Source organism: Boleophthalmus pectinirostris, unplaced genomic scaffold (assembly GCF_026225935.1).
Source record: "Boleophthalmus pectinirostris isolate CB_2022bp ecotype Guang Dong unplaced genomic scaffold, ASM2622593v1 HiC_scaffold_8, whole genome shotgun sequence".
Classification (NCBI taxonomy): Eukaryota; Metazoa; Chordata; class Actinopteri; order Gobiiformes; family Gobiidae; genus Boleophthalmus; species Boleophthalmus pectinirostris.
The window spans coordinates 23,073,569-23,097,877 of record NW_026571515.1 but is presented as its reverse complement, the minus strand read 5'-3'; the positions used below and the strand labels follow the sequence as shown (position 1 = coordinate 23,097,877).

Here is a 24,309-nt window from a genome sequence, read left to right as displayed (position 1 = left end):
GCTAGCCTTTCTTAAGTCAATCACTCTCACTCCACCTTGGAAGCAGGTCAGCTGGAAGCCAATAAGAACAAAATAATTAGCTGGTTTAGGCACAGGGGTGAATGTAAACGAATGTAGCAATTACAAAGTCTCCGGGAACAAGTCTGTGATATTGATTATAGAAAAGATTACACAACCCTGGACTTCAACTGGAAAATTACACCATTTTTAGTAGCCATATTAGTCCACATCAGAATATAGATCTTTTATAATTAACTGTCATCTAAATATTATAGAAATATTTAGCTAGGCCTGACATTTTGAAGTACAACATATTGCTAGAAGAACATATCACTCTCCTGAAACTTTGACGGAATAACTGATGGAAAACTAATCATGAACCAAAACCAAATTTCCATGATGGTGGAAAATAAAGTTAAAGTTAAGTTAGGTTAAACTACTTTATATCTGAGTGAGGCCTGGTACCTGATGGCTTGCGGAGCGGTTTTGGGCCTCAAACTGGTGGTTGGGGACTACAACAAATATTACATGACAATTTTCATGCTAAAACAAAGAAAATACATACTGAGCCGGAAAAAATCATGTTCCATGTATCATTTATTGAACAAAAAGTTGATGTTGATATTGCCACCATAACAGTTTTGAAGTGCGATATATAGATGAAGGAAATATATATGACAAACAATGAGTGCATATACATTCACATCAGTGTCCCAGTTATTAGCCATATTCCGTTTATGGCAGTATTTGGGGTACTGCGTATACATGCCACAGTATACTGGTTACTATTGGAATATACCAGCTATAGTATCCCGGTTTCTCATAACCGGGCTACTACGTATACATGCACCATTATGAAACCAAACCACTAACCATTATGAAAAAACTTGATCATAACTGGTATACTGATGTGCATGTAAACCAGACATGTCAAACTCAGGCCTAGAGGCCAAATTTGTCCTGCAATACAATAATATTTGGCCCATGTGATCATATCAAATATGTATTAGAGCTGGCCTGCCAGCTACAGATAGGCTATAGAGACATTATTTATTTAAAATGTTGTTATTATTTTGTATTATACTTGTTCTGGATTCAATGTTTAAGCAAAACTATTATTAAACATTTATTTTAATAAGAAAGGGTTTAACGTTACACATCTCGAAAGAATAGAAAACATGCAGATGTTGTTGACATTTTTCAATAAATATTTTGTTTGGCCCATGACTTAGTCCCAGTTTTTAATGTTGGCCCTCTGTGAATTTGAGTTTGACACCCATGATGTAAACGCACTTAGTGATACACTCCAAAAAACAAAATCTAGTTAAGTTCAGCTGAATTGAATTAAGAAAGTTTTATCATGATTTGAGTAAATTTCACTTGACAAGTAAAATGATCTGCCAGTGGAATAAGACTTTTTTGTACTGTAAATATGAAAACACATCTTGCTACACTTAAAATAAGAAAAACAATAACTTGTTGCACTTAAAATAAGAAACTGATGCTGATGCTGCTTGAATGAAAAAAAAAAAAAAAACACATTTATTCCATTGGTAGATCATTTTACTTGTCAAGTTGAATCTACTCCAGTAAAGTAAAATGTTCTTAATTTAAGTAATTTTAATTTACTTAGATATAGTTTTTTTTTTTCAGTGTACTGAAACCATACCTTAAAGCAGAATTATCCCTCAAAAAGTATTCCAAAAGAACAATATTATTAAATGAACTACGAGCTCCAGTAAGTAACAGAATGCAACACTTGGTCTTTATAATGAGTCAAGTTCATAATCCAAATTTGCACAGCTGAAATCTCAATGCAGTACAGAAAAATAACCAAAATCGTACTGCAAGTATAAAGAAAAAGTAGTGACCCCTCAAAAATGATTGTTCCATCCAGCATGTATTGAAAGTCAGTCTAGTATTTATGATGACATACATCTATCAAACTTGTGTGTGGCGTTATTTGGACTTGTTTGGTGTTATTTTGGTCCATGCAGCCTTGTGCTTACTGTCATCCTCCCTGTTCTGCCAGCTCCGGCGGATGGGGGATTAACCCTGGGATAATGGCCCTGATGCCCAGTTGAGTGGAAGCAAAGCTGTTTAAAATATATTGGCCACCGGACGCTCAGCTCTCTTTCTCTCCAATCCCTCCACAGCCTCTTGTCTCTATCAGCTCTCAATGTTCTGCTTTAGCCATTTCCAATCCACATTCTTATTAATATGCGCAAAGTTGTTGATATAGTTTAAGAAAATAATGTTTTTTGGTGATGAGTATTTCATATTTATAAGCTGCAAGTTTCACAAAATTTGTTCACTTCTAAATCCAGTAAAAAGCTATGTATTCTGCCTCTGTCTTAATTTTTCTTCCAGATTAGCATAAAACACCACTATTTCCCTTAATATCTTTTTCTTGGGGGCAGCATCATTTATTTCACTTTGTTTTGAATACTTAACATAATACATAATTCATTTAGTGTAGACCTGCCAACCTGCTGCTGGAAGTATGATATGTTATTGCAACGCTACAAGTTGCTTCTGAAAATATGCGGAAAAGAAGATTTTAGGCGATAAGGATTTAGTGGAGGTATTAAACTGGGACGTCTGACAGCAGAAATACCCAGGCTTGGCCACTAACTACTCAAACTCTGTGTCCCCTCCTCCTTCTTCCACACATTCATTCAGTCTTGGCCAGTTTTTAGTGTATCCACCCCGCTGGTCCATAACGGCAATGCCAGGATGAAAGCTGAAATGTGCAAAAGAGGAACTTCTCTGCTAACAAGTGACCTTTACAACTTTGAAGAAGATAATAGTGGGTGTAAATATGGCTCCAGAATGTTGAGGAAAAAGTGAGGAAAAATCTTACAAACAAGGCTGAAATGATTACAGTCTACCAGGAAAATTCTACAAATCTGTACATAATAAAACACATTATATTTTATTCTTTTTTTCCTACCTAATTCTATTGCTAAATGCATTTTTAACATAAAGTCTAGTAAAAGCGATGGCAGCACTTAGCCCTGTCTGAAAGCCCCGATCTAAACAAAGCTCTGGTGTGGCTTTGATCCAGAAGGACCTTGTATTGTCCCTGTGGTCAAGGGGGGGCAGAGAAGTGGCTCAGAGGGACGGACCGCATTAGGACAAGACACGAGAGGGAAAGAGACACGCTTTATCTCTCTTTCTCCCTCCCTGTCCCTCTTGCTTGCTCACCCCCTCTCTCCCTCTCCCTCTCTCTTTCTCTCTATCTTTCTCTCTGTCTCTTTCCCTCCTTCTCTGTCTCTCATCCTCTCTCTCTTTCCCTATCTCCCTATTGCTTTATCTCTCTCTTTCCCTCTCTGTTTGTCTCTCCCCCTCTCTCTTTCTCTCTTGTTCACCCCCTCTCTCTCCCTTTTGCGTTCTCTCTCCCCCTCGCTCTCCCTTTTTTGCTGTGTCTTTCCCGCTCTCTCTCTCTCTTTCTCCACCCTCTCTCTCTTTCCCTCTCTCTCTCTCTCTCTCTATTGCTCTTTCTCTCTCTCATTCTCTCTCTTCCTCCCTCCCTCTCTCTCTCCCACTCCCTCTCTCTCTTTCCCTCTCTCTATAGCTTTCTCTCTCTTTCTCTCTTTCTCCTTCCTCTCTCCTTCTCCTCTCTCTGTCACTCCCTCATCCCCTCTCGATTGCTCTTTCTCTCTCTGTCTCTCTCCCACCCTTCCTGTCTCTCTCTCTCTTTCCCTCTCTCTGTTGCTTTTCCCCCTCTCTCTCTCCTCCTCTCTCTCTTTTTCTCCTCTCTCTCTCCCTCCCCCCGTCTCCGTCTCTCTGAGGGTGTCTCTCGGTGACTTTGGCGTGCTGTGTGCTGTGACCAGGGCGAGGCGGTCGTGATGCGGTGACAGTTTGGCTAAAGTCCTGTGAGGAAGTGTTTATTTAAGGAAAGGGGTTTGCTGATTGTGTGAAAAGACGAGGGGGTTAAGACACGAGTCACTTCAGATTTGGTCCCCGAGGGGTGACAGGGACTGGGAGCTGGAGCGACTTCACTGAAACAACACACGTCCCAGCACACAAACAGTGTTTTTTTCTTTCTTTACTTCATAACCATTATGTTAAGGGCCAGAGAGTAATGCAGGGAGTTTGGTTCCAGGTCACAGCAGCTGATCAGTAACAGGAAATCTCAATCCTCAATGGCTCAATCCTTCTCCAGTGAGCGCTGCCCTTTACTATTTCTGTTTTGTGTTACAGGCCTGTGGTATCTTTAATTCACTCGATGTGATTAATTGGTGTTGACAGTGTACAGTAATAAACACTCTCTAAAATTACATGTCACTGTGTAGATTTGTAGCTAGAAGAACATTTCACATTCGCAAAACAAAGAAAAAGGAATTACAGTAAACAAAATCTAAACTATTACAGATACTATTCAGTCTATACATAAGACAAGTAAGTTGTTAAATCTCAAACAGAATAAGAGTTTGATGTCAAAAATTGAAATTACTAAAAAACTCACCTGTTTAATTTGGCATTCCCCTACTGTTTCCTTATTGTATTTGAGTGTCCAAAAAACAAAACAAAACATGATTTAAGTCTTACTATTAATAAAATTGGTAAGCTCTTTATTGAACTCTATAAAGGAACTGTTTATGGTCACACAATGACTATGTTTGCTGTACAACGCAGTAAAACTATGAAGTAAATAGTAACTCAAGTAAAATAATTTGAAATTCTAATTTGAAAACTATCCTGAAGGACAGTAGTGGTAAAAGTATTTACATTATATGACTGTAAATAATAGACATGCACAGACTCAGCCAAGCTCTCCCAATGACTTTTCCCCACAGTTTTTTCTTCTGCGAGATTTCATTGCGGCTTGAAAGGTTTTTCTTTTTTTTTTCTTTTTTCAATGCTGTGACACTCTGAAAGCAGTCTTTAGTTTGTGTAGCCTTGGTGAGCTCCTAATGCTTCCGATGATAGACAAAAGTCCTCTGGCTCTTTCTCTGTAGCTGATTGTGTGACAAGTTCATTTTACCTTTAGTTTCCATCTCGTGTCAAGTGTACGTTTGAACAAAAATCTCTGCAAGGAATCAAGGCTAGCTGCGCTCACGTGCTGGAAGAGACTTTGGGGTTTTTAGATTAACTCTCACATTGACAAGTGAATGAGAAAATGGTTGAATAGTTCTTGCAATTTTGGATGTTGTAAACTTTATGACAGATTAAAATGTATTATTCACATTGTCCATAGACGTTCTTTAAAGGTAGACTACGCAGCTTTTCTGGTGGAGGGTCCACCCGCCTAGCCTGATTCATTAGCCGGTTTCACTTTGTGGAAACTGTCTGACCTCGCAGCAGTAGGGTTCGTTCGCTCGAAGGTAGGTGGGTACTTTTTTCATTTAACCAATCGCTGCTATTTGGTCGTGACATATGTAATGCGCCGCTAACGGGGCTAACTAGTATGTTAAGCTTTTCCCAAATCCCGTAGGAAGAAGGGCAATAACGTCTTTCCCTTTGATAAAATTCACCAAACATCCTCTTTGTTCCGGCTTTAAATCCTCGATCTCGGGAATTGTTGCCAACACACAATGTATGTCTCTTCACTGATTGATTGGCGACAGAACTCGCACTTCCGGGGTTCTTGCAAACTGTCTAGTGTATTCCGATTCCTGACCTAGTCGCTGGAGAGAAGTGAAATTGAGCGGAGGCACTAGGTGGAGCCAGCCTGGCTACCGCCCGCCTCCTGGTCTCTACAGAGATGTTATTGACATTAAACATTTCTATCTAGCATTTATTCATTACGGGTGTTTCTTTTACTCAAAACATGCTTTCTTTCTGTGAATAGGGGCAACTCTCCACAGATCTGAACTGTAATGTAGTGTAGTGCTACAACATACATTCTAGACAAAGCAGTAACATTTCCATGGAGATATCAGATAGCAGACCCTCTACTAGAAATGTTACACAGCGCACCTTTAATGTAAGTGAATTTGTCATGACGGCCTGTCACAATGACACATTTTGAAGTGCGATATGTTGCTTAAAGGTGCACTGTCCATCATCTGCTTGTTTCTATGGAGATGTCATTGTTCTGTCTGAAATGTTTCACAGTATGACATTAAACAGCTCTAGCTTAAATTTATTACATTATATTAGAAAAATGGGCATTCAGACTGTGAGCGGGGTCTCCTCTCCACAGATCTGATCTGTAACTTGGTGTGGTTTGGTCTTTTTGAAGATAAAAAGGTTTATTGCCATACTGTGAAACATTCCAGACAAAGTAATAATATCTCCATGGAGAAAAACATTTGACGGACCGTCCACCAGAAAAGTTACACAATACACCTTTAAGCAAATATAGACGATAAACAGTAATACTGAAACTAATTTATGTCAGTGATACAATAACTCAAGGGCAGATTTAAACCACAAAAAAACTCTCTAAATCTACAATAAAAAATCATGAACTGCAAACACTTTACTTAGTTTGCATATATAATGAGTCAAGTTATTAATTCAAGCTTTTATGACTTAATTCATATTGCCAAAAAATAATCAAAGACTTTCCCGATAAGCCTATCTATAGCTTGATGATTAGTTGACAGAGCGTCTTCAACAGCAGATCTTATGGGGCAGTTTATTTTCTATGCCATTGCGCAAATTATCATAATGCAGTGTTGGATTTATGTATGTGCAACAACAAAGATAGAAATGCTAGAGTGCATCTTGTGTAAAAAAAAAAAAAAAAGGTCTCGTTCTGTGGAGTAAATTGGACATGCTCAAATTAAACAAGCCAATTAGGCCAGCCCAGACTCTAGAGGTCAAAGTTCATCCTGTTAATGGCTGGGCTCTCCAGCTCTGTATGAGTTTGTCCAGGATTTAAATTTGATTAAACCATTTCTTCTCTGTTGTTTCCTCGTTTTACTTTTTTTGTTTCACATCTTTGGCTCCAGTAAAATCCAATACCACACTGTACTTCACTATAATATTAATGTCCTCCAAAGACAGGCCGGCTCAGGTTTAGTTAAATATTCTATTGTTACATATGAAAGGGGGTAGTTACAATGGCTATTGTACCATGGATTGAATCAGGATTTATACGTTATTGTTTGAAGATGAGATGGGTCTTAGACTGGGTACACTCTTGACCAGTTCGTCATTCTTTTACACAGTATCACCAAATACAGTTTGTATTTTTGAATCCATCTCTCATCATCCACGTGGACCCCTTCTATATGTTCCAATTTCATTTAAATAAATGAGAAGGTAATAAATGCCTGTGCTGTAATTGCAATTTTTCATTACAGTTCCTAATGTATTCTGGTTTAAAAATAATGAGTCACTGATGTGGAGAGGTGTATAGCCGTCCACAAAAGCCCACTATAGCTGCTCTCAAATCGCCGTCTTTATTTCACTAGATAAACTTGGTAGCACTGCACACTGACCCTGCCTCTCTGTTCACATTTCTGGGAAAAGGCTCAGAATAACACAATTATTGAGGCGTTCTTTCCGTGAATAACTGACTTTTCTATGTTTTCTGTGACTCTGGGAAGAAGCCTATCTTATAGTCCGGGCTATACAACTGCAGTGGCCCTGAGAGTGGAGCGGCGGAGGAGGCGCTGTCTTCAAAGCACCTTGGTTTGTCTCCAAGTGTCAAAGGTGAAGACTCTCAATACCTCCATCAGGGCATAGCAGAACGGAAAGAATAACTCAAGGTTAGAGCTCCAATAGATTTTTTTTTTTTTTTTCAGAGACGTGGAGCTGCAGAATAAAACGTCAAAACTTGCTTTTGAAAACACAGGGACTTAGTTTCATGCCATGTCTCAATCTATACAGGGCAATGCGGCACAGTATAGCTTCTGCTCTCTGTGTGCACAGAACCTCTCTGCTTTAGGACAGTCAATAACAGTCAGTTATCGATACCCAGATTCTAATCAACACTAGGCCTGTCATGGTAATAAATATATATCAACTTCAACTATCAAAGTGTTTCATTTTGCTGTTTATCTATTGCAGCTCATGATTTTTAACAATATTGTGCATTTAGAATTTAGTTTTTTGTAGTTTAAATGTAGGGCCGGGCATCATTAAGAAGATGCCGATATAATACATTCCTCGATACATAGGCTATGATACGATACATATCTCAATACAGTGAGCTTTCGATTCAATATGATTCAATACAATATATTTCAAATCGATTCAATACAGTTCAATAAAAAATAAAGGTTAAATCATGGGTGTGATACTAAAATTAATATGAAACACACCCATTTTAATTATCAAAAACGGTGAATATGTCAAATGTGTTGCATAAGCGAATTTCCTTTCACTAAACAAGCAATAAAACTGTAGCTGTAACAAAATAATGTAGTAAAATATATATTAAAAAAAAATACTCTTGGCGATATATTGATACAGCAGCCCACAATATTGATACTGTATCATCACATTAAATTATACGATATATCGATATATTTCAATATTTTTGCACAACCCTATTTAAATCTGCTCTTGGGTTTTTGTGTCAGTGGCATAGTTTCATTTCAATATTATTTTTTAGTGGCTTTATGTATTTTAGCAATATATTGTCTATTGCTTATTGAATACTGTAACAACTATTGAAATACTCATTTGAATTGATACTGAAATAGAACAAACTGTCTTGTAAGACTCCACGTTAATATTACAGGAAGTACTTTATATTGTGATGAAAATGACACTCTTCTCTCTTTATTAGAGTTAGTATAAATGTTATTACAATGATTATTAAAAATGTGTATCTTATATCAAGACATTTCCTTAGAATTGCAACAGAGTTAGCGTTATAACCACACTACTCGGCATTATAGTGACTGAACTCAAGAGTCTCGGGGTGTCTGTTGGTGTCAGCCCTACTAAATGGCCTCTTACCACTGTGTTCCCCATGAATGAATAAATGCTATTACATCCTCCAAACTGTGCTTCACACAACTCTTTAAAAAGTACTTTCTGAGCATTGACCAGATTCAGAGCTGCCTTCAAGTTGTCACCACGAGTCAGTGCCTCCTCTGACGCTCTGTGCTTGTCTGGTTGGAGGTGAGAGAGACACAGTGGATTTATCTGATCTTACAAGCCATCAGAGTGAGCAGAGCGGGGCTAAACATGACCTGAAGTGTGCCGGCCCCCCAGCAAACGCCACTGTCACCTTAGCCAACCGGAGCTGTCGTTTAGCGCAACAACCCACGAGATCTGACAGCTGTGGTGTTCCCAAAACAACATCACTGCTGCATTTGGTAACACTTCACATCCCAGAGACGAGAGGCTAACGCTAAAGCCAATCCACTACTGGGGTTTTATACTGTATAGTATATCGTCTTTACTCTTTGGCCTTCAACTCTATCTGTCTTCTGGGTGTTATCTAAATAGCACACAAGGCACTCACTATGATGTCTTCTTAATCTGTGCATCTTGTATTATTTTGCAAGATGGAGTGAAATTCTGTGTTTGTAATGGACTAGAGATGCTCGATTATGGAAAAAAAACATTATCATTTCATCATATCATTTTATCAATACTGAAATCACGATTATTCAAATGATTATTTTTCAGTTACACAATGCATTTATTCAGCATTTCTCTCTCTCAAAAAAAAACCCACTTTGTTATTGATAATTTACGCAAAACTTTCAAATTGAGAATAAATATAGGATACAGATATACCTTAGAGCAGTTTTGCGATGTATAAAACATGAAATCAAACATGAAACAAGGCACAGAAAAACATAAATGTATCCAAAATTTAACTGTATATCCAGCTGTTCTACAATCTCTATATTTTAAAAAATAAAATAAATATACCTATAAAAAATATCCCAAAATAAACTTATAATAATATAATAAACTTTTAAGCTTTAATCGTTTCAGTTGAGTTATATGAGTTTGGAGATTCTTCGACACGCAAATTGAAATCGCGATCAAAATTCAATTAATGGCACAGCCTTAGAATAGACATAATTACACATTTTTAGAAAGAAAAATGAAACTAGTTAATTAATGCAAGCCTAAACTCAAGTGTGTTGATGACATTCAAATATCAAGTAACAAAAAGAAGAGACCATATATGCCTATTTAAATTCACATATGTCTTCAAAACAACCATTTCAGTGTATTCCCTACCTCGTGTAGTAATAGTTATACTAGTTGTTCTAAAGTAGACAGGTGTTTTGTGTGTTCCTTTTGAAGACAAAGATTGTTTTACCTTGACACGTTCCAATGAGCACCTTGTGTGTCATAATAATTAATTACATTAAAAGGCCCATATTATGCTATTTTCTGGTCTATTTTTACCTTCAATCTACTGAATTAAAGGTAAAGGTAGCTGTTAACTTGAAAACTACCTCTTCAGGACATCACAAGGTGGAACAGAGAATTTTGAGCTTTGGAGAATTAGACAGACATAGATAACAGAGGATTAATCAAACATGTATGAATGAAACAAAACTCAACTCCAGGTCTGTTTTTCATCATTAACATGGCTTAAAGCTCACAAGAGCCCATTTTGTGGACAGATGTAGTTGTGTTAGTACTAATACTTCATTCCTCACACTCAAGTAACTATTGTTGAATGCCAGTTGAGTACATGACTTTGAAGAAACTGTTCTTCTATTAGTGTCAATCTATAGGAAAGCCTACAATAAATATCTGATAGTAGTAGCTTTTTGGGCACTAGACTGTACAAGTTGAAATTTCCTTTGTTTGAGATACAGAGTAAAGACTTTAAGCTTCCACAGTGTCAGTATGAACGCTGTCTAAAAGTGCTTTTTGTTCCGAAGCACTACTCACAAATTGTCATTAACTATCTTCATTTTTCCTTTGTCTCCTCAACTGCCGCAGATCAGAAACATAAGGGTGAAGGTTCGTAAGAGAAAGTTTTAACTAGACAGTTGATTGAAAATTCACAACCAGAAGATAAGGATTTGAAAAAATTGCAGAACATTTAGTCAGTGTTTATTGATAAATTTAATCGCAAAGTGCTTGACTAAATTAGGTGTTTTTCTGGTTCTCTCTTGGAGTTTTGTGGAGAGTGTTATTCTTCTTAAATGACGTTTTTAATGAGGGCACGCACACACGGAGCTGCCACACACAAATGGACCTGTCAGACAGAGTTTAAATACTGATTTTTGACTATTTGTTCCTGAGCTGTTTTTAGACATCAAAACCGCGAGCGAGTGAGACGTGCCTTCTATTGATGTGTTGTTTTCATGTCACAGTCGTTACCAAAGTATCCATAGCCTTTGAAAACATTAGTTCATCTGAATTCATTTTTGCTCCTTTACGTTGGAATGAGACCAACTTTTGACAGATTTTTGCTACCAACAAGACTAAATACTTCTAAATTCTATTATGATTAGAGCAGAACATTTTGTTAATTAGTGATTTCTGATTAATTGTAAGACTTGTAAAAAACAATAGTTGTTGCAGTATCCTAGCAACACTTTTTGAAGAGGTTGTGACACTGACTATTTGCATCAATCTGAGAATCTTGTCTTTTTATTTTGACTGTTATACATACATACATGTCTTTGTACTCGGTAAGGCCTGTAGTTGGTGTAGCAGAGATAAGTTTAAGAACAAAAAAGTATGGGTGTAACAGTGCAATATCTTCAAAATACATCTCATGGTACGATATTTATTGTGATATTCTGGAAAGAGTACTAGAATTGTAGATATGCTACTTTGTTCCTTTTAAAAGACCTTTTTATTTCAACGTCTATCATTAGTTATAATCCAAGGAATTAAGATATAAAGGTGCACTAACAGTTACACTACACTGAAATGGAGCTATGTAGTTCCCTGTTCTTTTAGCTGTTACTGCAGTGAAAAATGTGTTTAAGTAAAGTTGCTTGTAATTTGGGATAATGTGACAATGACATATTTGAGAGACCTTTGATGGTACAATATCACAGTATTTCACTTAATGTCACATCCCTACAAACAAACAAACATTCAGCTAAAACAAGTGAACTGTTTTGTCAAGCTCAAAGTTGTAGTTGCGCAATTTGACAAATGTTTTCTTTGTTTATGTCTGTTTATTTTCTTGCAAGCCAATATTTTGCACCATAAACAGCCCTGACGTGTTGGTTATATAGTTTGCTTTATTGACTTTGTCCTCATCCATAGCTTTGTGTTTGTTGTGTCCCCAGCAGTTGGTTTGGAGGAGAGGCTTGGGTTCCACTACACAGATGAACAACAGAAAGGAGGACATGGAGATCTCGTCTCACTACAGGCAGCTCCTGCGTGAGCTCAACGAGCAGCGGCAGCATGGCATCCTGTGCGACGCCTGTGTCATCGTGGACGGGAAGATCTTCAAGGCCCACAAGAACGTCCTGCTGGGCTCCTCGCGCTACTTCAAGACCCTCTACTGCCAGGTACTACTCAGGGGACTGGCACCAGGCTGGGCTCTATTGATCCACTGGGGAAAATCTATTGTAACACCAGAAATGTGCATGTGATTCCAGACCTTCTCAAAACTTTAATAGAATATACATTATAATACTTACATCATTTACCTATCTTACTAATCAATTCATATCAGTGGCAAGTAATTTTGGGTAGGTCGCAGGTCGAGCATTTGTCAACTGATCTGATGGTTGCCGTTTCGAATCCCGCTCTTACAGATGAGAGTTTTGGCCAAGAAACTTAACCCACCTTGTCTCTAGTGTCTGTGTACACTGGTGTATGAATGTGTGTGTGAATGGGTGAGTGGTTCCTTGATGTGAAACACTTTGAGTGCCTTGAAGGTGGAAAAGTGCTGTATAAAAATATGACCATTTATAATTTATAATCATGATCATGGTATCACACCAACTTAGCTTTTCAGCTACAAAAACATTTTAGGTTAATACTTCTACTTATACAACCTCTGTCCACTCTAAACATTACATTTTATTCTCAGGTTAAAAAAGGAGCCGAGCCCCCTCACCAGACGACTGTCACTCACCTGGACATCGTCACGGCAACAGGTTTCAAAGCCATTTTAGACTTCATGTACTCCGCGCACCTCGCCCTCACCAGTAAAAATGTCATAGAGGTGATGTCTGCCGCCAGCTATCTGCAGATGACTGACATTGTCCAAGCCTGCCACAGCTTCATCAAAGCAGCTCTGGACATCAGCATACGCTCCGAAATGGCGGACGAGCTGGCCGACTTTGAGATGGGTGCGGTGGCAGCAGCTGGCCTGGGAGGAGGGGGTTTGCCTGGAGCTGGGAGTGTAGTTGGGGCAGGACTAGGGGGCGCTGGTGGGGCCATAGTTGGGATGGCATCTGAAGCTTTGGCATCGATCATGTCCGGCCGGAGCACATCGCCCTGGCTAGCTCGCCGAACTAGCCCCGCAAACTCGTCAGGGGATTCAGCCATCGCTAGTTGTCATGAAGGGGGTAGTACTTATGGTAAAGAGGACCAAGAAGCACCCAAAAGTCATGAAAGCCAAGAGGAGACCTGCCATGACTCCCAGCCCGCCTGGCCTCACGACTATAGACCCGTCACAGTCAAGGAGGAGCAGGTGTCCCCCGCATCGTCCTCCCACCCGCGGGACACGCAGAGGGGTGCGGCCCAGAGCCAGACGGAGCAAGGGGCGGGGCAGACGGGAAACGGAGACGGGCCTTGGCAACCATTGGCGGGGTCGGGCAGGAGGAAGAACAGAAAGAACAAGGACACGGTCAGACATATTACCCAGCAGGCCGAGCGAAACTGGGACAAAGAGCGGGACCGAGAGAGGGACAGTAGACCTGGGTCCCCTCTGCCCTCCATGCTGGCAGTGGCTGGGTGGAACTACAATGGACAAGACATCCCAGGTAAGCAACTAAACAACTTAAAGGGAAATCTGTGAATGACAACAGAGTGACTGGTGGGTGACAGGTAATTGGTGATTGAGAGAAAGCTGCACTTAAATGCATCTTAAGTAGTTTAGTTGACTAAAATATTAGATTTTCAAGGAACTTGGTGCAGTGCCAAAGTTATCCAATCATTTCATTAACAAATAGCATAGTAAATTACTGGTAATAGGCTTAGGTTAGATGTAGTAACACCTTAGCGTCCAATCTTATGTATGTGTTCTCCTGTGAACATTTGCTAATTGGCCAGACTGCAAACCAATCCAAGTTTGGTTTTCTTTTATTTTGTATGTATGCCAGGGTTATTGTATTTTAAAACGACCTCCTTTCCTCCTTGAGCAGGGAGATTAGCGAGTTTCTTCTCTAATGTGTTAGCTCTAAGATGATTATCTGAAATCTTAGTGCGAGAGGTCTGTGTAAATGTAGCCGCATAGTGCAGCCCCCTCTTACAGCACTTTATGTAACACATGCCGTTGATCCACGGACACAGACATAATATTGTTAAGAGAATTCCTTTACTCTTTTGAATACTTAAAAAGCATACCTGTCTGTGTGATATGTGTGTGCATGTGTGGGGCCCAAGGCGTCGATAGGTAGATCATTAAAAGTAAGAGAAGCTAATCCTGGGCGCATTAAGGGAGTTGGCTGTGAAATGGGCACACGCGTCGTGCAGCAAAAGAAAACAGGATAATTGAATTGACCTGGGTCACTGCACGGATTACCAGTGAGTCCTCGCCATCCCAGACTCCGCCCCTTCCCTCTCTCTCTCTCTCTCTCCCCCTCCCTCCCTCCCTCCCTCCCTCTCCCTCTCCCTCTCCCTCTCTCTCTCTCTCTCTCTCTCTTAGGAAAGGACCTCCAGAAGGGCACAGGCAAGAAAATGGGAGAGAGGGGCTAATGAGGCAGCGGAGAGACAAATTCAGAAACGAAAAACTGGTAGAAATGAAGATAGAGAGACATCAGTTTGACTTTACTAATCTTAATCAACTTCGCAGACATTTCTCAAAGTAAATCACATTGGGCCAAAAAGGAAACAATTTTTCCCCATACCTAATGAAATGATGCGACTTTTAGCAGTAGAGAAATGATAATAAGGAGATCCTTTATTTGTATGGCCGAAGCACATGACTTCCCTGACCTCCATCCAGACAGACAGGATGTGCCTACCTGTTGTCCATTTGTAAGGGGTGGTTTTGTGTTTTTAAGTGGGTCTTTGAGGAATTTTCAAACTGGTATCATGAACATTTCTTTCTATACTACTAGTAGTAGCGTCTATGTACTCTTTTTTCCTAAATGAGTAAATTGAGACTGTTGAGCAAGGTCATTATAGGCAGGATCTCAGGGGCTTAACTTGCAGGTAGTATGTAAGGGTTTGCAGTCTTAACTCCCTAAGGTCTTTAACAAAGGAGATTTTCTCACCTGCGGTTGAAAATCCGAATCAGATGCACGGACATATGGAAGGGCAGGGCATTAGACCTTTCTATTTAGAGGGTTAAAGGAACAGACAGGATGTTTTCAGTATCCAGGCAGCTACATTTGCTCTTAATTCGACCCATGTGGTGAAACATAAGCATGATATGATGACTGAGGAAGAGACTAGCAGGAAAGACACCAGATATGCAAACTAAAGTTACTAATTTACAAATGCATTTAGTCACATTAAGATTGGGTAAATGGTTAAGCAGGTTTTCTTTACACCCCTTGCCCATTAATGTGATTCAAAATTATGAAGAAAACTACTCATCTTCTTTCAGCAACTGGAAAACAGGCCATCTAGAAGCATATCATTTCAGCATTGTTTGATTAACATTGTTGTACGGTTTTGTGTATAGTCTAGCCTAATTAAGTTCATTTGGTCCCAGTAGCAGCACAGGTAAAAAGGAGAGAGGGCACCTTCACACTAAGATTAACCTAATTGCTTCATTCCTTATTGATGAGAGGTCTCCCTGTTTCGTTTAGAAACAAGGACCCAACCTGAGCTAGCTTTGAATGTTTTCTTGAAATTTATGTGGCTATTATTTATGTTGAGGGGTTGGTAAAACTAAAAGGTTGTAGATGTTTCAACTATTTTTATACCACAATTTATATATATATATATATATATATATATATATATATATATATATATATATATATATATATATATATATATATATATATATATATATATATATATAATATATATATAAATATATATAAAGTGTTTTTTATCAATATGGAAGCTGTAGTGGTTGTTTTTCTACAAAGGGCACATTAAAGGATTTATATTATGTAAAATTGAATCTTGTGAGTTTTTTGCCACGTCATAATGCTGTTGCCTTCTGAAAATCATACCTGGAGTTGTGTTTTGTTTCATTCACACATACTTAAGTAATCCTTTATTATTAATCTGTCTACATCTCCAAAGCCCAAAATGCACCTTGTGATGTCATTTAGAGGTAGTTTTCAAGTCAGCAGCTCCTTTTACCTTTATTTCAGTAGAGATTGGCACAAGGTGGAACAGAGTGTTTTCAGTCTGAGAGAAGAACCTAGCCCAAATGTACAGGATATTTATCAAACAATTATTAGAGTTATTAATTTGGGAATTACCATTGCTTAAGTGAATAACCTATGTTCTTCTATACTTTGTTTTAATTGTGCTGAGTACTTCAATGTTTATAATATTAGTTTAAGTATCTCAGCTTATATTGTATTATTATTTTACTCCTGCCGTTCTCAACATGTAACAACACTGTACATGTCTTTCCTGATGTTAAAACAAATGTTTGTGTATCCTCTCTGCACTCTATATCAAAAGTGACAGTGTTGAGATTTAAATAGCCTCGACTTATTCTTACTATGCTTTGAATAATTACTTACAATTATTTTTAGTTTGCCCCCCGTCGTGAAGTGCAGAGCTGGATTCAAAAGCATCTCCAAATCAAAGGTGTGATGTGTGGAGAAATGGCAGTAGTGTGTTCTTCAAAAATTGTCATTGATGCAGCTCACTGTATACCTCATCTCTGAATATAGTTATTTTGCTGAATGAGAAAAATGTGTTTATTCAGATTATGTGGAATGTAGTTTTTTGTGTGGCTTTGAATAACTTTGTACTGAGCACTGAAAATTCATATTAGAATTTTTCCAGTCTTCGTGTTGGTTATTTTACAAGTGCTGACTTCTGGACGTGCATTGAGAATTCATTTCTAAAGGGCAACACAAGGTTCAGCTTTTCAAATATATACATTCCTGTCTTGTCTTTTTGTCCACGCTTACCTTCAGCCATTTTAATTTGAAATGCTTTTCTCTCTCAGGAACGCTTACAAAATCAGTCTACTTTTAAATTGGATTCACAAGATATTTGAAAACTAGCATGTCTACCAGAAATAGCAAAATATAAAATGTTTTTTATCTAGTTTAGAGGTTAGTCATGATTTTGTCATACTTAAGAGATGGTTTACTTGAATTTATAGTCACGCTGGTGTCAGCCAAGTTCAATCCGGAGTTAGTATTTAGTAAGTCATAATTTAATGTCGATATTTCAAGGAGGTCCACATAACTCTCCATTTCAATATTACCAAGCAACAAATTAAATTTCAATGGAATCATGATTGAATTGGTCACAGATCGTAATTGACTTGACGGATTTTTAAACAACAGGCTAACAAATAATTATGTGGTTGTGAAAGCACGTGGTTTGGAGCAGATTTCCGATTTTCTGTGACTTTATTTTTTATGTTACATGGCTCTGGAGTAGAATTCTTTTGCTTTACTGTCTATGTGAACCCTATTATTAAACAACTTTTCCTGGTGGGTGGTCCTAACATTCTTGTTTCTATGGAGATGTTATTACTTTGTCTGGAATGTTCCACGGTATGACATTAAACATATCCATCTAGCATTTATTCATTAGGCGTGTTTCTATTGCTCCGTTGCCTCCACTATATTACATTGTGCACCTTTAAATGCCACACTTACTAGTTTTTAATATCACTGAACAGAAAATTGTGATTGATCAGTATGAGAAAAAAACAAAACGCCAAAGTCTCAGTGTTGGGAAGTAACTGAGAACATTCTCTGTACAGAGAATACATATTCAGAATGCTACTTCTGAGTAACTGATTTCTGGCACAGTTATTTTTCATTTATTGGTTACTTTTCTACAATCAAATCTATACATTACGGTATTTGATCATGCAATTTAAGCTTCAAACTGCACATCATCAGTGAGAAAAATGGACAGCACAGTTTTTGTGGAGAATGTATGTGCAATTTTGCCTGCAGCAAACATAAAGCAGTTTTTAATCCTATGTTGTGTTTTTATTCTATAATTTCAATGCTACTAGATGTAAAAGTATTGTAATTATTCAGAACACAGTACTGATTTCACCATGTATCAGAATATGTTACAAAATACATTTTAATGCAGGTGTTCAGCTTTCTGTAACTAAATATATTCTTCCCATCGCTGCCAACTCTATATTCCAACATTCAGCATTGTTATTGTATGTTGCTCTAATATCGTGCCGTCCTTCTAAGCAGCTTGTTGATCAATTGATTTGTTGTTTCCACTCGGGGCAAACATCACAAGTGTAAAATCTTGCGCGCACACACTCTCTGGTTTACGGTGACCTTTTAGTGGCAGCTGGGGGGATTTTGGCTGTGTGTGCATGGACTCGCCACTCTCACAGCTCAGAGCATCTGATTATGTTGACATGAACGCTTCAATCGCACGTGGGCTGTTCTTTCCATTTCCCTCGAGCTATAGCACATTGATTACATCGAGAAGCTTTTTTGAAATCCAACATCTTTATCTGACTGTCTTCCTGTATGACTAGCTCCTAGCCACAGCTCAACCAACACTCATAGCAATAAGAACAAGTCCACAAGTCCAGACGCTGTGGAGAATGTTTTATATGTATTGATGCTGGTTTGGGGATTGACTTAGACAAACTTTATTTATCCCAAGGGAAATGATTTGGACACAGTACCACACATCACATCACAGTAAAATATAATATAATAACAAACAGCAAAAATATAAATGGTAATAAGAAATTCAAAATAAGTTGCAAAAATAGGAAGAGACTATAAGGCATAAGTACTGAACACGAAAAATAAAAATATAGATGTAATATATAGATTGTGAGGAGAAACAGTGCAAAGATTAAATAGTGATTGGCATAGGGTTATTTATTACATAAGAGTGAGTAGTTGTGCAGTTATATGAAGTATGGTGTAAATAATGCACTTCAAAGGCAAAAGAGCTTAACTCGCCAGTGTGAAACTGAGAAAATGACTTCAAAGTTTCTGTTTTGTCCAGACAAAAGTATAACAGGTAGGGCTCCCAAAATTTGACAACTAGTTACTATAATGAAGAAATATTTGTATGCGAAAAAATATTAAGCTCAAAATTGACCTTTGACCCTTATTTGGCTGTTACTGTGCCTTTTTTATCATGAGCCAAAAATAAGAAGTCGTGCAAAAACAAAAGGCAGAAGGCAGAAACTGACATGATCATTATTTGCTTGATTTTCTTCCATCCATTATAAGAACACCTCACCAAGCTCTAGTCATCATGGTGTTTGTTTGAAATGATATAGAAGAGTTTTGGGTTTCCTGTTTAGTGCTCAGGATTGTGTGGCAACACTTACACAGTTAAACAGTTTGACACAAGTGACTTTGCAGTATAGTGTGTACAGTATGAATAAATACACGAAATACTTTCTAAACTACTAAAGATCATTCAAGTATAATTGAATACAGAGGTATATTTATTTAATGTGTTAAGACCCTGTGCCAAGGCCGCAACAAAAAGAAGGAGGAAAGAGATTGGATTTTAAAATAAAAATATATTAACTAAATCATAAACAAAACATACACTTTTGCTGCCTTTTGCCTTTGCACGACTTATTTTTGGCACATGATACAAAGGCAGAGTACAGGAACTGCCAAACAGGGTTCAAAGGTCAATTTTTAGGTGAGTATTTTTCACAATATTTATTCACATGATAAAGGAGGTCTCAAAAACTAACAAAATTACATTAACTAATTTTTGACCAAACGTGATGTTATGGGGTTTTGCCTTTGTAGGGAAGAATAATCGTCAAATAAGGTTAAGGTATCCATGGGTTTCAAAAATAATAAAGAGTTAGGGCCATTGACAGTGGTAATTAAAACCGAAATATTACCTTTTGAATGGTCAACTGTTCTTAAAGTGGAACTATATAACAGGATGCTGAACAAATTAACAAATACTTTATTGTACGGTTGAACGATATGGCAAGAAATATACCAAGTCAGCGCTCTGTCTATTGCAGATTATTGCAGAAATGTAAGAGACATATTTCCTCACCCACAGCACCTATTGGTCAGCTTTTTCCAGGCTTTAAATAAATGACAGCTAGATTTAACCAATCACAGTCAAGTATGAATATTGAAAATTGAGTATTTATCTCCCTCATCTTCATGTCACTCACCCATTTTTTTCTGGCATTCTGAATGTCAATCTAATATTGTATTCTCAGTTCAGTACAAATAGGCTGTGTTGTCCAGTTTATTTCTGCCCTCGTTATGTTGTGTCTTGTTCCGTGATCCCCCCGGTTCCTCAAACATCTCAGTGAACCGCTTGTACATCCATACTCCTTCTCTCCCATCTTACCATCTTCCTCTGCTCAGCTCTCCCCAAGTCTCCTCCGACTAAAGGTGAACACTTGAAATAATGAATCGGATCCCCCTTTTCACCCGCTGCCTCTCGGTATTCCCGTTAAGACTCTCCCCACAGTATTTGCACTTCATTAAACTTGGAATAGGTTTAATATTTAAAACGTTGAGAACAGATTTCAAGCCCCTCGCCCTCACACACGCACCTCAACCACTTTTTCAGTTTAATAATCTACTTGCATATTTTCACAGCTTCATTAAAAATCAAAATAGACTGAATATTTTAGCGCTTGCCGGTTTGAGACAACTACATAATGTCTTTTTCTCTGATGGTAGTTCATATTTTTGGCCCTCAATACCCATACTGGCTGCTGCTTTACCTCTTCCTCACATAAGGTGATTTCAGCCTATTGACTTTTGTGGTCCATCTCTAATTGCTTTGTCCTATCTGGTAAATATAATACGCCTTATTTGGCAAATGTTAAACTTACCTTGTTGGTAAAGATTGCTATTGAAATGTTTGAAAAGGCAAAAGAAAAAAAAAACTCAATTCATTCAAATACACATTCAAGTGGTTAAAGGGCTTTTGTTACACTATTTTCTGATCTATATTATGATGTTGATTCCTCATCTAAAACATACCTGGTAGGAATGTAACAGTAACCAAAATACCATGATATCGTATCATCAAAAAGTCTCTCAATAATATCATGGGCTGTCACAATATATCGAATTACAAGTTCTTTTGATTAAATGCTTTGTTTTATAGTAGCAAGAGCCTATAAACACAAGGAACTACATATCCCATGATTCATTTCAGCACAGATAACATGAAGAAAAATGTTTTTTACTTGAATTCTTAGGATTATGACAGTAATAATTTACACCAGAACCTTAGTAATGTATGTTAAAAATTTTAAAAAAAAAGTGTCCTTTCTCCAATAATATTAGCCTCTCCAAAATATCACAATAAATATTGTACCGTGAGATGCATATCGTGAAAATATTATATCGAGAGATTTGGATATTGTTACATGCTTAATACCTGGAGTTGTGTTTTGTTTCATTCACACATGTTTAACACACAAATCCTGCATATTTAGGTCTACTTTTTCTCTCAAATGGAAATACTCTGTTCTACCTTGTGATATCATGGGATAATACAAGAAGAGCATTGTATTTCTTAACCCCATACACCATCACCAGAATCATTTTGATAAACGAAATTGCCTATCTCTACTTAACTAAAGGTAAAAAGTAATAACTAAAAACTATTGCTTCATGACATCACAAGGTGGACCAGAGTATTTTGAGCTTTGGAGATGTAGACAGGGATGTTTTTGATGAGATAACAACATTATAGCATGGCTTAAAACTCACAAGAGTCAATGCCATGCAATGTAGGATGTTTAATGTAACATCCATAACGTACATCCTGCTTAGTTTACTTGGAAAATATACAAGCAACTCATATAAGTAGTGAATAATTGAATAATAATACAATGCATAGATTAGCAATATCTTATACATACTAAATATATTTTTAAATGCACACATGGTAATATAGAATTTGTTATACTAAAATCTGAAGGAGTATCATTACAATTCTGCCAATCTATTGACTTGTTTCAGCCTGTAGTAAACAATCCCTAATAGGATCATCACATCACAACATCGTGCAGTTTGCTTCATTTCCTTCTTCGTGTTGCAGAATCACATTAAATTAAAGAAATTCCGCCATTGCCATGGAAACGTTTCTCACCACCCACCACCTCCATCTTTGTCACATGACCTCACATCCTGCTGAACGTTATGGGCAGTCCACCAGCCTAAAAACCCCTCAATACTCAGATTTTTCACACTTTTTCTCACTGTCTATTTATAACATTTCTTGTGTGCCATTTTGGACAGTGAGTCGCCCCCCTCCCCACTTTTGACCGTGGCTTTGCTCCAAAACCTCACTACCCCCCGCTTCTTTGCCTCCTGCCCAATGGAAGGAATGAAGAAATCCTGTTCGTGTGTGTATTGGCCAAAGATTAGCAGTCCCACCCTGAGCGCACCTGGGACGGACCACAGCGGACCAGAGCCCACACACGTACCTAAACATTTGGTCTTTGCTCTACACCTGCAATGAAAAATGTTGTTGGTTTCTGTATTCACACTCTCCTCTTGGCACTTGAAGAATTGGACTACCCAGAATGCACCCTGGCAGGATGTCCTGTTGGTGCTACACAGAGAGAGAGAGAGAGAGAGAGAGAGAGAGAGAGGGAGAAAGCGAGAGGAGGGGGGGTCAGTTGGTTTGTGTGGTTGAACATTCACAGCCCTTACCCCCCACCCCTGTTCACCTCTGTAACAGCAAAGTAAACACTGCAGACCTCATCATAAAACAAATGTCTCCACATAAAAGTATACAAACTGGTGGGGAGATCTGGAGGGTTACGAAATGTCTTAAAATAGACTGCCTTATTGAATTTGAGTCTAAAGTATTGCTTTGAAATACTGAAGTAACAGTAGTTGCTAAGACTAAAAGCTGCTTCCACAATTGCAGTATCTAACACATATAATTTATAGTAGGATTGTGAAACTAGCAGAAGAAGAAAAACTGTAACCTCATAGTTTAGTTTTTTTTTGTTTTTTTTTAGATTATTAATATTTTACATGATTATATTATCAAGAAAGCATCTCATGTAGAATAGTTTGTTTTCCACAGTATTAAAACCAAAATTTCAACTGTCCAGTGAATTATATATAGTATGCACTTTGTGTTTTAAAGTTTTGACTGTTAACATTTAATATAGATCCACTGTGTTTTTTCAAATACTTATGCTCCATTGAACTAATATTTGAATGTTGTCATGTAAAAGTATCCAGGAGTTTAGCCTTCATAGCACATACAGTCCACCCCAACTGGCTCCCTGCCCTGCCCCTCTCTCCAAGTTCCTCTTTCCTGCTGTTTATTTTAGAAAGGTGTCTTTGTTCTAGTTACTATGGCCCATCCTGGCGTGACTTTACCCTGTCAGACCAGTTGGGACAGGGGGCGGGTGGCGGCGGGCGGGGGCGGGTGTGGCGACGGGTGGGGTTGGGGGGGTGTTTGGACTAACCTAGAGACTTGAACAGGATACGGAGGTCTGCAGCAGGCTCTGGGTGTGTCGGCTTGGCCCCCGCTCAGCGCACACACATGAACACACAATCGTAGGAGTGTCCCACTGGAGGGCAAAGTCTCCTTTCCTCTACATTCACTTACTCCCTCCTTTCCTACCTCCTTCCTCTGGGACCTCTCTGTCTCCTTCATCCCTCGTTCTCTTGCCAGTGAAAATGCCCCTCCATATATCTGTACATGTATCTGCAGAACAGCTTTTGAAATACTCAAAGTAGTAATAGTTTAGTGTAGACTGAGCCAGGGGGTAGAGGTTGTAGTGGTGTCATGTTACTAGTTATGATAAATTGCCACTTTTACATTTAGTATATTTATTTCTTTGCCATGCACACAAAGCCCATGGATTAGGGGAGACATATTCATACACACGTATACAGAAACAACTGTGTTAACAACTGTGCAGATTGGAAAGGGGAACTAACCATCAACCTTCGGGCCAATGGGTGACGACCATACTAAAAATGTATAGAACATTATGTTTTTGATACAGATTGTGACATAGTATTATATTTGCCACAAGCAAAAATGCAATTATGGCAGCAGTACAATTTTGTTGCTTGTTAAGTTAACATATTATTTGTGTAATGCAGTCAGTATATTTATTGATTTATTAAACTGTAGTGTATTTCAGAAACAGGTCGTACATATAGTGGTTTAAGTAAAAATTACTGTTGTTGTTGTTCCTTT

General features: G+C 38.1%; 1 protein-coding gene across 5 annotated transcripts in view; it reads left to right on the top strand.

Moving 5' to 3' along the window:
* zbtb46 (zinc finger and BTB domain containing 46) overlaps nt 1-24,309 on the top strand; it is a 78,742-nt gene that overhangs the window by 19,035 nt on the left and 35,398 nt on the right. For 2 of the 5 annotated variants that reach the window (XM_020929891.2, XM_055166101.1), the window contains exons 2-3: nt 12,138-12,362; nt 12,890-13,787. In XM_020929891.2, the coding sequence (XP_020785550.1) occupies nt 12,177-12,362; nt 12,890-13,787 (1,084 nt within the window). In that variant the 5' untranslated portion in view covers nt 12,138-12,176. Of the gene's footprint in view, nt 1-7,505; nt 7,668-12,137; nt 12,363-12,889; nt 13,788-24,309 lie in introns of all 5 variants that reach the window. The other 3 variants (XM_055166104.1, XM_055166103.1, XM_055166102.1) reach the window with 3 other exon arrangements.